We start from the raw sequence: 15478 nt of genomic DNA on the forward strand, positions 1-15478 counted from the left end.
AGAGGAAATACAATACCTATTGGAACAGTTATAAGAATGAAAAAAGCACATGTTAGATGCAACTACATGGGATGTTCAATTCTGCGTGTACTTCCCCACCTCCCTCACAATGCATCTGCTAAGACTATTAGGACCACAGGTGCGACACCACTTGTCCCGCTTTTATAGTTAGGCCACTAGTATGCAGGTCCAAAGAGAAACTCAAAACTATTTTAATTTGCTGACTTTGGATGGCTTGAACAAATTCTTTACAAGCAGACGAATTGGGCACGGCAGATCCATATCTCTTCGTTATCTGTGAGTCTTGAAGATTCTTGTCAGGTCAGAAGTATGCATTATCAGCTTGGTAAGAGTAACTCAGGGGTTGAAATTTGGTACAAAAATTCAGTTCCCTTGTAGACCATGAAAGTAATTTCAGAAGCAGAGTTCATCATATTCACTGCAGGCATTGGACAAGCTGGCTGTTATGAAATGCAGTTCATGAGGTAGAAGACCCAGCTCCAGATGGATTTCTTCAATTAGCAGCATTGACTACAGAAGTCAAAATATTGAATATTTCAAGTTCTGTTTCTGCTCTTTACCATGCATTCATTTCTAAAATAGCACACTCACTATAATATTTTCTATGCTAAATTACAAAGATTGCACAGGAGAACAGCAATTAAAAGTTTTGCAAAACATTTATTTCCCAGTATTATGAAACATTTGGAGCCGAAATACTGGTAAAAATTACTTAGGGCCCAGCATTTCCTGTGGTTTAACCCACTTATCAAACTCTTCTGCTGTAAGGAATCCTAACTTGACTGCCATTTCTTTTAACGTTGTGCCTTCCTTGTGGGCTGCTTTGGCGATCTTCGCTGCTTTATCATAACCTGTTTACAACAAGAAGTTAAAACCATCATTCTTTGTTTTCGAGAAATCCAGACTATCAACAATTCCCTAGCAAGATATGCACTACAAAACAATCCACATCAATGTGCTTCATTTATAGTTTTCTGTACATGATACTTGCTAAAACAGTGATGAAAGATTTGCCAGTCAAAAATGTACTCTCAGTTTTGTGGAAGCAATCTATCTTTCTGACCTACTGCTCAGGAATTGTACAGAGCAAAACCAGTGGACTACAATGTGGAAAAAAAAGCAAAACCATCTCAGTCAACCTCACAAGCATGTACAGACTAGTGTCAGAGTTGAGAGAGCCAATCTACAGAGTAAGCCAGCTTTGTCATAATTAGGTAATGATACATCATTAACCCTATTTATATATGCCCCATCAGAGGTACAAGCAGGGTAATGGGAAGGAAATTACCTCAGAATTTCTCAGTATTAGTTCCATACCCCATGAATTATACATGTGCAAGGAGAACTACCACAGGATACCGTCCACCCAATCTCCCACCGCTGATTGATCAGCATTCTCCATGTTGAGATTCACCTGGTGGTGATACTGAGGGTATGAGAGGCACAATAAAAGCTCAAGAATGGGGAACTTCAACATCCATCATTCGATAACTTCATGTTAGAAACTGAGCAATGGTTAAAGCCAAATGACAGATTGGATTTGGCTGGGGGGGGGGGGGGGGGGGGCGGTGCCTGTGAGACAACCAAAGCAATGGAATAGCAAGTGGATATCACTCTCACCAATTGGTTAGCCATACTGGAGTCTCCCCACATAAGCAATGTGAAGTGCCCTTGCCATTAGAGTCATAGAGCATGACGGCACAAGAGGCTCTTCACCCATTTAGTATGTACTGAACTATTGTTCCGTCTAGTTCCATTGATCCGCACCTGGACCATAGCCCTCCATACCTCTACCAACCATGAACTCGCTATCTCTCCCTAACCAGTTGGCCCAGTGCTATCCTCAATCCTTCAGAGGTAGAAAGGTTCATGGTGCCCTCTCGAACCGGTTGGCGAGGCGCCTCCCTCACTCCTCCAGCAGCAGAAAGGCTGCTTGCCATCTCTCTCTAGCTGGCTTAACACTGCCTTCACACCTCCAGTTGTGTAAAATCGGTTGAGCAATGATGAGCATTGTCAACCTAAATGTAGCTTCGGCCAGTTGGTGGACAATTACTCCAGAAGAATAATTTCAGGAATAGCAAGAACGATTCCAGGAATGAAAGGGTTACCGAATGAGGAACGTCTGGCAGCTGTTGGGCTGTATTCCCTGGAGTTCAGGAGAATGAGGGGGGATCTCACAGAAACATTCTGAATGTTAAAAGACCTGAACAGATTAGGTATGGCAAAGTTATTTCCCATGGTAGGGGAGTCTAGGACAAGAGGGCACAACTTCAAGTTTGAAGGACGTCCATTCAGAACAGAGATGCAGAGGAATTACTTTAGTCAGAGGGTGGAAAATCTGTGAAATTTGTTGCGGCTGTGGAGGCCAAGTCATCGGGTGCATTTAAGGCAGAGATAGATAGGTTCTTGATTAGCCAGGGCATCAAAGGGTATGGAGAGAAAAAAGAGGAGAATTGGTTGGAAGAATTGGATCAGCCCATGACTGAAAGGCGGCGAAGACTCGATGGGCCGAATAGCACACTTCTGCTCTATATCTTATGGTCTAATTAAGAAACTAGGATGAAGAGGGACATGAACATCCCCACTGACAGCAAGTGAATGTAAGGGATACCTGACTGTGCGGCTGGATTCTGTTCTAACTCCATCTGCACGTTTGTAGACGATACTACTCCAGTGAGCCATTGTCTCACTGGAGTTGTAGCACAGGAAGCAGGTAGAGAGTTTACTGACATAGTGTCATGACAACAACCTCAATGTCATCAAAAGAGCTGATCACTGACTTCAGGAAGGGGGTGGGCAGTGCATGTGCTCCTGTCTATATCATTGGTGCTGAGGCTGAGAGGATTGAGTGTTTCATGATCCTTGGAGTGAACAATAACCTGACCTGGTCCAACCAAACAGACGCTATGAATAAGGAGGCTCACCAACACCTCTACTTCCTATGGTGGCTGAATAACTTTTGCATGTTGCCATCAACCAGCAATCTAGTACATCCCAAAAATTAATAGGTTACATGCTGAACATCCTATGCATTATCCTATTTCTTAAAACACTACAGCACAATACAGGTCCTTCAGCCCACAATGTTGTGTCAACCTTATAACCTATTCTAAGATCAATTTAATCCTTCCCTCCTACATAGCCCTTAATTTTTCTATCATCCATATGTCTAATAGTTTATTAAATTACCCTAACTTATCTGCTTCTACCACCACCCCTGACAGTGCGTTTCATGCACTTACCACTCTCTGTGAAAGAGAAAGCTCATCTCTGATATCTCCCTATAGCTTTCTCCAATCACCTTGAAAGATCTGGCCATTTATATCTTGAGAAAAAGTTTGTGACTGTCCATTTGATTTATGCCTCTTATCATCTTGTACACCACTATCAAGTCACCTCTCATCCCCCTTTGCTCCAAAGAAAAAAGCATAAACTCACTCAACCTATCCTCACCATCTAGTTCAGACAGTATCCTGGTAAATCTTCTCTGCACCCTCTCTAAAGCTTCCACATCATAAGACAATTAGAACTAAATACACTAGTCCAAGGATGGACCAACCATGATTTTGTAAGCTGCAACATCACCTCACGGCTCTTGAGCCCAGTCCCGACTACTGAAGGCCAACACACCATACGCCTTCTTAACAACCCTATAAACTGGCATGGCAATTTTGAGGAACTGATGGAAGTGCACCCCAAGATCCTCCACACTGCTAAGGATCCTGCCATTAACCATGTTTTCATACAAAACCAAAGTAGACTATAGTACTAATGGTACAGAAGGCAATTATGAAGGGCATAGAGGGGATAAATGCAAGCAGTTTTTTTTTTCCATTGAGGTTGGGTGGGACTACAACCAGAGGTCATGGGCTTAAGGGTGAAAGGTGATAAGTTTAAGGGGCATATGGGGGTCAAACTTCTTCACTCAGAGGGTGGTGAGAGTGTGGAATGAGCTAACAGCACAAGTGGTGCATGCGACCTCAATTTCAACCTTTAAGAGAAGTTTAGATAGGTATATTGATGGTAGGGATATGGAGACCTGTAGTCCTGGTGCAGGTCAATGGGAGTAGGCAGTTTAGGTGGTTCAGCCTGGACTAGATGGACTAAATGATTCTAATCCTTTCCAATCTATACTTCTCCCTATGACAATGAAGTCGCAATTTCCAAGACTCAATTTTCAGTTAACAAAGTGTTAACTGAAACAAGTCCAAATTAGCTGGGATACTATCTTCAGACCTCTTTCAAGGCAACAGCCTGTTATCTTACACTATTGCGTACGACAACAGACCCAAAATGCTTAGAATTTCCATCCCTGAAAGTATTGTTTATTTTTAAGACCACAATGCTATTCAAGAACTACTGGAAACCTTTCACTTCACCTTCTGATTCAAGTCAAAAGAGATTCTTTTCTGTGAAGGTCACGGCCTTCTTTCAAAGATAAGAGATGATTTTGTTTTGTCTTTTATTCTGACCCAGCATTACATGGTGACATGCTAGTTTTCTGGTACAAAGAGTAAACAAATAACATTTGAAAATCAGTCCTGGAGTCATGTACCATGTGGCGACAGTCAATCACAGCAGGAGTATTGATCTCAAACACTTCACTCTGATTCTAACTCACACTCAGCAGTTTCCCCAAAACGAAGACAAAAAGAAATAACATCAACCTGTTTTCTTACCAATATGTGGGTTAAGTGCTGTCACCAGCATTAGTGACTCATTCATTAACTTGTTAATCCTTTCAGTGTTGGCCTCAATTCCAACCACACAATTGTCTGTGAAGGAGACACAGGAATCTCCAATCAATTGTGCTGAATTCAGCACATTTTTAATCTGGAAGAAAAAAGCAAAATATATCAAATCATCTTGGAGATTAGAACATACAGTTAATACGAAAAGCTGAACATTAGTCAGGCTTTGTGGCCATAATGAGGCATAATAGTTCTCCACTGTTCCACTTTATCTCTCAAACCAATGATGATACACATTAAGACAGAAATTTATCCCCATTTGAAGAGTTTTTTTTTTAAAGAATCACCCTCTCAATCCAAGGACCCGGTTCAATGCTCTTTACCAGGCTTGATTTTCAAATTTCATGGATTTCTGTAGTTCTTTATCAAAACTATAATTCATTCCAGAAACTGGTAAAATTGTAGAATATGTTATCACATGGAATAGTTGAGAGTGCGAGGAAAATGGGCAAGATAAGAGAAAAACAATATAATAATTATAGCAGAGACCAAGTAAACAGAAAGGGTGAGGCTTCTGCAGACAGAATTGCTAGCACTTGCCAAATGGATGTTTCTAAACTACAAAGGCTAACAATTTAAATGGTTATTTCTCAAGGCTGGAAAACAGCTGTGCAAAGGATAATATTGTGGCGACCCACTTTCCAACACACTCGAACAGGCTCACGAAACAGCGCACGTCAGCAGAGAGGCCGGCCCCAAAAAGGGCGCCAGGCCATCTTCACCAGCAGGGGGAAAATCCCGCGCACAGGAAGGGTCTGCAAATATGCATTCCCCACGGCAGTTCTGCCCGTGGAGGGCAGGAACGGGAAGGTTTTAAAGGAGGCCGCGAAGTTTGAATAAATCTCTTTTATCACAACTCCAACTCACCGACTGCGTGTCGTTATTCTAACGCTGTGTGTAGCACACTGCTACAATTGGTGACCCCGATGGCCCAAACGATATTTGGACCAGAGATGACCGACGCCGCATCTGTTCATGCAGTTTCATTAAAACTGCCAAGCTTCTGGATGCTGCGACCCCGCTTATGGTTCGAACAAGCAGAAGCCCAATTCCACATTCGGCAGATAACCTCCGATTCCACTCGTTACTACTACGTGCTGAGCTCCCTCGACCAGGAGACAGCTGCACAAGTTGAGGAGTTTATACAGTCGCCCCCGGAGGACGGCAAATACACAGCATTCAAAGCCCTGCTCATAAGGACTTTTGGACTCTCATGGCACGAGCAAGCTGCCCGCTTACTGCACCTGGATGGTTTGGGCCATCGGCATTAATGAACGAAATGCTGGCCCTGGCTGAAGGACACAAACCCTGCCTCATGTTTGAGCAGGCATTCCTAGAGCAACTGCCCGAGGACATATGCCTGCTGCTGTCCGACGCAGATTTCAGCGACCCCCGGGAGGTGGCGGCCCAGGCAGATGTGCTGTGGAATACAAGGAAGGAAGGGCGTCTGTCGCACAGATCACCAAGCCGCGTGCCCAACGACAGACCAGACCAAGCCCGGTAGCAGAGTCTACAAAACCCAGCGAGAGGAGTGAGGAGCCCAACGAACAGTGGTGCTTCTACCACCAGTCTACTGCTGTAGACTGCCCTGCAAATTCCCGGGAAACGTCAGGGCCAGCTGCCGCCGATCGCTACGGTGGCTGGCCATCAGGACAGCCTCCTGTATGTTTGGGACAAGCAGTCGGGACGCCGCTTTTTGGTCGACACTGGAGCGGAGATCAGCGTCTTACCTCCAACGAGTTATGACACCCGCAACAGAGAACCGGGACCCACCCTGAGGGCCGCAAATGGCAGCACAATACGGACCTATGGCACCCGCACAGTGCAGCTACAGTTCGGCGCCAGCCGGTTCACGTGGGACTTCACACTGGCCGCCATGGCCCAACCACTCCTGGGGGCGGATTTTCTGCAAGCTGACAGCCTGCTGGTCGACCTGCAAGGGAAGCGACTAGTCCACGCCAAGACTTTTCAAACGTTCTCCCTGGGTGAAGCAAAGTTGCCAGCCCCACACCTGGACTCCATCACGCTGTCCGACGACGAATTCAGCAGGGTCCTGGTGGATTTCCCATCAGTTCTGACACCGCAGTTCATGGCAGCCGTGCCCAGACATGGAGTACAGCACCACATCCCGACCCAGGGACCACCCCTTCACAAGCTCCAACTGGTGAAGGAGGAGTTCTAGAAGATGGAGGAATTGGAGATCATACGACGGTCTGACAGCCCACGGGCCTCCCCCCTGCACATGGTGCCCAAGGCAACTGGGGGCTGGAGACCATGCGGCGACTACCGCTGGCTGAACGAGGCTACAACGCCAGACCGCTACCCTGTGCCGCACATTCAAGACTTTGCAGCAAACCTACACGGCGCAAGGATCTTTTCCAAGGTAGACCTCGTCCGGGGATACCATCAAATCCTGGTACATCTGGACGACATCCCCAAAACAGCACTCATCACCCCGTTCAGCCTTTTCGAATTCCTCCAAATGCCATTCAGCCTAAAGAATGCCGCACAGACGTTCCAGCGGCTAATGGACATGGTGGGACGCGACCTGGACTTTGCATTCATCTATTTGGACAACATCCTCATAGCCAGCAGCAGTCGCCAGGAGCATCTGTCCCACCTCCGTCAACTCTACGCCCGCCTGAGCGAATTCGGCTTGACAATCATCCCGGCCAAATGCCAGTTCGGACTCGATGCCGTCGACTTCCTGGGCCACAGGATTACTAAAGACGGGGCAAACCTCTGCCCGCCAAGGTAGACGTGGTCTGCCACTTCCCGCGACCCAATACAACCAAAGGCCTGCAGGAATTCATGGGTATGGTGAACTTCTACCACCGCTTCCTCCCTTCAGCAGCCCGAATCATGCGCCCCCTGTTCACCCTGATGTCAGGTAAGGGCAAGGACATTACCTGGGATGAAGAGACCGCGGCTGCTTTCGTTAAAACCAAAGAAGCCTTGGCAAATGCCGCGATGCTAATGCACCCCAGAACGGACGTTCCTACTGCCCTCACGGTGGGCGCATCCAACACAGCAGTCGGTGGAGCGCTGGAACAACTCATCGAGGGTCGCTGGCAACCCCTGGCATTCTTCAGTAAACACCTTCGACCACCCGAACTCAAATACAGTGCTTTCGACCGGGAGGTATTGGCACTATACCTGGCAATCCAGCATTTCAGATACTTCTTAGAAGGTAGGCCCTTCACCGCATTCACGGACCACAAACCGCTTACTTTTGCGTTCACTAAGGTGTCCGACCCCTGGTCGTCCCGCCAGCAGCGACATCTGTACTACATCTCCGAATACACAACGGACATCCGGCATGTCTCTGGAAAGGACAACGTCGTGGCAGACGCAATATCCAGACCTACCATACAGGCCCCGTTCCAGGGGGTGGACTAGCGTTGGTGGAGGCACAGCAGGCAGACGATGAGATCCCTAGTTACAGAACTGCGGTCTCCGGTTTGCAGCTCCAAGACCTCCCTGTAGGCCCAGGTGAGAGGACCCTACTGTGTGACGTCGCTACCGGCCAACCCCACCCCGTCGTCTCGGCAGCGGCGAGTTTTCGACTCCATTCACAACTTAGCGCACCCCTCCGTCAGGACAACCGTCTGGCTGGTCTCCAACAGGATCGTGTGGCATGGACTTCGTAAACAGGTCAGTGAATGGGCCAAAACGTGCATGCAATGCCAAACGGCCAAGGTGCAGCGGCACACCAAGGCTCTGCTGCAGCAGTTCGAACCCACCCGCTGGAGGTTCGACCACATCCATGTGGATATCGTGGGGCCTCTGCCAGTGTCACGAGGAGCATGGTACCTCCTAACTATGATAGACCGGTTCACGAGATGGCCAGAGGCAGTCCCGCTTACCGACACCACCGCCGATTCCTGCGCCCGAGCACTGATTGCAACCTGGGTAGCACGCTTCGGGATACCAGCCCACATTACCTCCAACAGAGGCGCCCAGTTCACCTCCAGCCTGTGGTTAGCTATGGCCAGCCTTTTAGGAACACAGCTACACCACCACAACTACCTACCACCACAGTCGAACGGACTAGTGGAGCATTTCCACCGTCACCTGAAGTCAGCTCTCATGGCCCGCCTGGAGGGGCCTAACTGGGTGGACGAGCTTCCCTGGGTTCTGCTCGGAATCCTCACAGCGCCCAAGGAAGATCTGCACACATCGTCAGCCGAGTTGGTGTACGGCGCACCCCTGGTCGTCCCAGGAGAGTTCATACCGGCCCCAAGGGGGCAAGAGGAAGAACCCGCAGCAGTCCTGGACAGACTACGTGAGAGGCTCGGTAACCTGGCCCCCATCCCCACTTCACAGCACGGACAGAGCCCGACCTGCGTACCCAAAGACCTGCAGAACGGTAAGTTTCTTTTTGTACGACAGGGCAGACACCGGGCACCGCTACAACGGCCCTACGAGGGGCCGTTTAAGGTGATCAGGAACAACGGGTCCACATTCGTGCTGGACACTGGGGGGAGAGAGGAGGTTTTCACGGTGGACCGACTCAAACCGGCCCATGTGGACTTGGCGCAGCCGGTCCGGGCTCAGGCACCGCAGCGCAGAGGCAGACCTCCCAAACAGAGGCCGATCCAGACTGTGGACATTGGAGGATGTATCGCCGGTTCCGGGGGTGGGGGGGTTATGTGGCGACCCACTTTCCAACACACTCGAACCGGCTCACGAAACAGCGCACGCCGGCAGAGAGGCCAGCCCCAAAAAGGGCGCCAGGCCATCTTCACCAGCAGGGGGAAAATCCCGCGCATGGAAAGGGTCTGCAAATATGCATTCCCCACAGCAGTCCCGCCTGGGGAGGGCGGGAACGGGAAGGCTTTAAAGGAGGTCACGAAGTTTGAATAAATCTCTTTTATCACAACTCCAACTCACCGACTGCGTGTTGTTATTCTAGCGCTGTGTGTAGCACACCGCTACAATATATTCAAGCATCAACAAACTCAAGAGAACATACCAACCCCTTAAAAAACTTCCTTCAATATGAACACAGTGGGTAGGGGAGAAAAAAATATAAGTGAAGGAAGAACTTGCATATACGGTCTCTCGACATTATAGGAGCGAAGTGGCTCTTCTGAGACGAAGTGACTATTGAATTGAACAGAGATACAACTAATCACACAAACAGGTTCACCACATTATCACATCACTGGTTCCTTTTGCACGGGGATTCTATCTCCCGCACTATCTTAAAGTCAGCAATACTTTACACTATATAGTTTCAGGAGATGAAGCAAAATTCATGTTGATATATAACAAGTAAAAAGGACCCGACATGTTGGAAAGAGCTGCGGCAAACAGGAGCAGCAAAGATTTACCCCAGTAACCTGTTTGCCACAGTTATATCAAACATGTTGGGCCCTTATTGCTTGTTATATATCAGCATGAATGTTGCTTCATCTCCAAAAATTATATAGTGTAAAGTATTGCTAACTTCAAGTTGGTATAAAATAGCGAAAATTATCAATTTTTTTGGGTGGGGTGGCATTCATTTCAACATATCTGAAAGATGGACGAGTGGATGTGACAGGAGAAGCAGCTATGTAGCATTATTACAAAAGCACAGTGCAGCAATAATTTGAACTTTCTCTTTGAGAACGTGGTTTCTTCCTCCTCTTCATAAAACTCAATTTCCCTAGTCCTGCACCATATGAAAATCAGCCATACCTTGCAGTCTTTAGTTCTGGGATACAAGACAAAATTCACAGTGCTATATAACAGGCAGTAAACTTAGGGGACTAATTTAAAATTTAACCGTATACAAACATATGCACAAACACAAAGATACATGCATCAAACACACTGCAGTTAGAAGACAAACAACCAGTATTACATAGACACAGTATGTGCCTTTATTGCTTTGTACCATTGAAAAGGACTCATGTTATGATGAATCAGAAATTCCTTCAAACAAAAACAAAAACTGCCTTCTTTATTCTTACCATCATGGGCTTAAACACATTCAACTCAAAGTGGCCATTACTTCCACCAACAGTGACAGCGACGTGATTTCCCATGACCTGTGCAGCTACCATGGTAACAGCTTCACATTGAGTAGGGTTCACCTTACCTTACAAGGGATAGAAAATACTTTGTGAAAATTAAAGTTAGACATTAACAGAAACTTGAGGTTTTATATAAACCATTGTTTTATTTTTGAATTGTAAAATCACAGCAGTCAAAAAAGAAATATAGCAGCAAAACGAGGTGACATTGCCTCATATGAATATGCGCACCATCCAAATAGACTATTCTTAGGCTTCCAGCCAGGTACAGGTATCAACTATAACCAATGTTTCAATGACAAACTCTGCCATCTTCATCAGGGATGATGCCTGGGTATGTCTAGTCTGGTGTTAATCCCATTGTCCGTCCCTCCTGATTGGTTAGTCCTCACCCAATCAGATTTCCACTCTCCCACCGTGTTTACAATTAAATTCCAATACTTATTTATAGCAAGACCTTCATCTTTGTTAAAATTCTTTTCCTCTATTTTTATTTCAATGGCGTCCTTTACCAGGCGATCCCAAAAGCCATTGGCGCAGCACAGTAGTTTTGTGCTATCAAAGTCAATCCTATGGCCATTGTGAATGCAGTATTGCGCTACCGCTGATTTCTCTGGGTAACCCGAAAGGCAATATCTCCTGTGTTCCCTGAAAGTGTGCTTCCACTGTGCGTGGAAATATAGGGAAGACTGGTGGGAGTGATAGGCTCCTCCTTGCTGCTAGGTTTCCTGATTTTTCTGTCGACACTTGTAAGGGGCTAATCGATTTCCTTCTCTTTGTAACCATTCTGTAGAAGTGTCGTGCATAATTGTCTCATTTGCTCGGGGAGACTCTTTGGGTCTGAAATAGTTTTTGCATGGTTAGTCAAAGTCAAAAGAACCACTCTACGTTGGGAGGCATGATGGTGGCTGTTATTGTTGAATCATAAGTCCGTTTGAATGGGTTTCCAATAGACACCACATCCGAGACTACTGTCCGGTTTGCGTTGTACTAGAATGTTCAGGATCAGGAGGCAAACGTTTTCCTCCATCTCCATTGTAAATTGAATGGCTATAAGATGAAGGAAATCAAATGGGCCCTTAAAAATGGTTGAGGCAAAAACTAGGAAACCTAACAACAAGGAGGAACCTGTCGCTTGTCGAAGGACTGCTTGGATCCTGAAGAAATATTGGATTAATCCCATCCAGAAACCTGTAAGGAAGCTTAAAACACAGCTTATGCAGGTCAAGGATGACCTGGGACTGAGGTCGGCTGGGGTTTACAAGATTCCCTGTGAATGCCGAGCAGCATATATCGGCCAGACGGGACACATGATGGAAACCCACATCAAGCAGCACGGGAGGTGTATCCATTTGGGTTACCTGAGAAATTTGCGTAGTAGAACATTGCATTGAAATAAGACTAGAAGAAAAGAATTTTAACAAAGATGAAGGTCTTACTCTAAGTAAGAATTGGAATTCAATTGTAAACAAGGTGGGAGAGTGAAAACCTGATTGGATGAGGACTAACCAATCAGGAGGGACTGATATGGGGGTATAAATACCACTGAAATAGACATGCCCAGGCATCATCCCTGATGATGATGGAAGAGTCGTCATCGAAACGTCAGTTATAATTGATACTTGTACCCATCTGGAAGCCCGAAAAGACTTTATTCGTCATATGCGCTGGGAAAGCACTAGATCCTTTTTCATATGCCTTATCCTCTTTTGTCCCAGCTTCTACTGTGGCTCTCTAAAGCCCAGTTTTGCATAAACTCAATAGGTTCAAATTCCATATGGCCATGGAACACTGGAATTGAAGTCTCAGTGTTTCCAGACTAATGGAATTAAAAAATTATTAAATATTTTGTCACAAGAACCACACAGAATGCTGATGATTGGACAATTCTTCTCAAGCTCTTCAGTGCAGAACCAGGGCTGATTTCACATTGACATCAATGTGAATTTCTTGGCTTTGGTACATAGAACAAGAACAGGCCCTTTGGGCAATAATGTTGTATCTAATTAAACCAGTAATTTAACGCCTACCTAAATTAATCAGAATCTGGTTTAATATCACTGGCATATGTCCTAAAATTCGTTAACTTCGTGGCAGCAGTGCAATGCAATACTGAGATAAATATAGAAAAAAAAATTAAATTACAGTAAATATATTGTATATTAAAGTTAAATTAAAAATAGTGGAATAACAGAAATAATAAAAAAGTGAGGTGGTGTTCATGAGTTCAGTGTCCATTTAGAAATCGTACGGCAGAGGGGATGAAGCTGTTCCTGAACTGCTGAGTGTGTGCCTTCAGGCTTCTGTACGTCCTTCCTGATAGTAACAATGAGAAGAGGGCATGCCCTGGGTGATGGGGGTCCTTAATGATGGACGCCACCTTTCTGAGGCACTATTCCTTAAAAATATCTTGGATATTTAATACTCTAATACTCATGATGGAGCTGACTAATTATACAACTTGCTGTAGCATCTTTCGATCCTGTGTAGAACCACCCCCCGAATATCAAATGGTAATGCAGCCTGTCAGAATGCTCTCCACAGTACAAATCCCTTCTGCCTACTTTATTCTCCACCTATTCATGTGCCAACCTATGAGCCTCTTAGATGCTTCTTTCATCTTTGATCCACTACGAGCCCTAGCAGCACTTTCCGAACACCCACCACTCTGTATAAACAACTTGCCCGGCCTGGCAGGTTCCTTTAAACTTAACTCCTCTCATCTTAAATGCATTTCTCTAGAGTTGAGACACTTGGACCCTGGGAAAAAGATAACAGCAGTCTACTTGTTCTGCTGAAGTCCATGAATCAATTGTGATCTATTGCAGTCCTAAGTTTGGTCCCTAAAGATAGGAATTGGCTGTTTTGCATCACCTTGGAAAACAAAGTTTGTTGCAATCAAGATGTAAATTTTTCATCCTATGTACCTATACCTTAAAAAAACAAAGTACAATGTGTGAAGTGGCAACTATAGCCAGGCACTCTGCCGCAGAATACAAACTGTAGAATTACCAGGCATAATGCTGCTCCCTGGCTCGTTCTCAGGCAGAATAAGCTCCCCCAAACCAGAGCGAGGTCCAGATCCCAGAAAACGAATATCGTTGGCTACCTTCATCAGACTGCAGGCAACAACGTTCATGGCACCACTCAGTTCGACCAAAGCATCGTGTGCAGCAAGTGCCTCAAACTTATTGGGCGCAGTGACAAATGGCAAACCTGAAAACAAAGGCCGCATTATTTTCAGTGGTCATTTGCTGCAATTCAGTGCTTAGCAATGGAAGTATAAACACATGATCCAGCATGTGCCAAATGCTAGCCACTGCTAGTTAGTGTAAGTGCAGGAAAGCACACGTCTCTCTACAAAATGTCTTTCCCAGCATTTAACGGTTTCACCCCTCCACAGAGACTAATCAGAGAGGATGATTTTCTTTTACTGCGAGTACAACCATTTTCATTTTATTGCAAGACGGAATTTTTAAAAAGAAGCAAATAGAAGGAAAAGGAATATTTAAATATGCAAAAAATATGCCATGTCTGGTGCATATATTAACAAAAATAAGAGCACTTTCCTTACTTTGGTAAACTCCATTATTTCAAACTAATTTCACTGAACTGGTTTGGCAGGGTGTGCCCAATAACTAATTACATTAGAACAGATTGCTAATATACCATACGCACTGTACAACAAAGAGGAGTCCTTATTGTGGGTGGATTTAAGAAACTACAAGAGCAAAATAAAACCCTGATGGGAGTTACATACAGCCTCCCGAACAGTAGCCAAGATAAGGAATATAAATTTCAATGGGAAAAAGAAAAGGCATATAAAAAGGGCAATGTTATGATAATCATGGGATATTTCAATATGCAGGTAGGTTGGGAAAATCAGGTTAGTCCTGGATAGGATACTAAGAGAAGGAATTTGTAGAATGCCTACGAGTTGGCTTTTTAGTGTCGCTTGTGGTTGAACACACTCAGGGAAAGGCAATTCTGAAATGGGTATTGTGTAATGAACCAGATTTGATTAGGGACCTCAAGGTAAAGGTAGAGACAGTGATCATAACAGAATTCACCCTGCAATTTGAGAGAGAGAAGATAAAGTCAGATGTATCAGTATTACGGTGGAGTAAAGGGAAAAATAGAGGCATGAGAGAGGAGCTGGCCATAGTTGATTGGAAGGGGACACTAGCAGGGATGACAGCAGAACAGCAATGGCTGGAGTTTCTGGAGGGAATTCGGAAGGTGCAGGATAGATACATGCCAAAAATAAAGAAGTATTCTAAAGGGTGGTTAAGGCAACTGTGCCCGAGAAGGGAAGTTAAAGACAATGTAAGAGCAAAAGAGAGGGCATGTAATATAGCAAAAATTAGCAGGAAGTTAGATTGGGAATCTTTTAAAAACCAACAGAGGGCAACTAAAAGAAATCATAAGGAGAGAAAAAAATAAAATATAAAGCTGATCTGGCCAATAATATCAAAAGAGGATACCAAAAAAAATTTTTTTTTCCAGATATATAGAGTAAAAGAGAGATGTGAGTGGATATTGGACCCTGGAAAACTATGCTGGAGAGGTAGTAATGGGAACAAAGAAATGGCATACAAACTTATTAAGTATTTCCTGTCAATCTTCAGTGTGGAAGACACTAGCAGATTGCCAGGAACTTGAGTGTGTCAGGGGGCAGAAATG

At 45.3% G+C, this 15478-nt stretch overlaps 1 protein-coding gene across 1 annotated transcript in view; it reads right to left on the reverse strand.

The window, feature by feature from the left end:
- Positions 1-661: 661 nt before the first annotated feature.
- fh (fumarate hydratase) overlaps positions 662-15478 on the reverse strand; it is a 30460-nt gene continuing 15643 nt past the window's right edge. Inside the window, exons 7-10 of the mRNA XM_072264913.1 lie at positions 13808-14011; positions 10733-10860; positions 4701-4854; positions 662-872 (exon numbers count right to left, since the gene is read on the reverse strand). Coding sequence (XP_072121014.1) covers positions 730-872; positions 4701-4854; positions 10733-10860; positions 13808-14011 — 629 coding nt within the window. The 3' untranslated portion in view covers positions 662-729. The remainder of the gene's footprint in view (positions 873-4700; positions 4855-10732; positions 10861-13807; positions 14012-15478) is intronic.

The sequence above is a fragment of the Mobula birostris genome, chromosome 8 (genome assembly GCF_030028105.1).
Source record: "Mobula birostris isolate sMobBir1 chromosome 8, sMobBir1.hap1, whole genome shotgun sequence".
Classification (NCBI taxonomy): Eukaryota; Metazoa; Chordata; class Chondrichthyes; order Myliobatiformes; family Myliobatidae; genus Mobula; species Mobula birostris.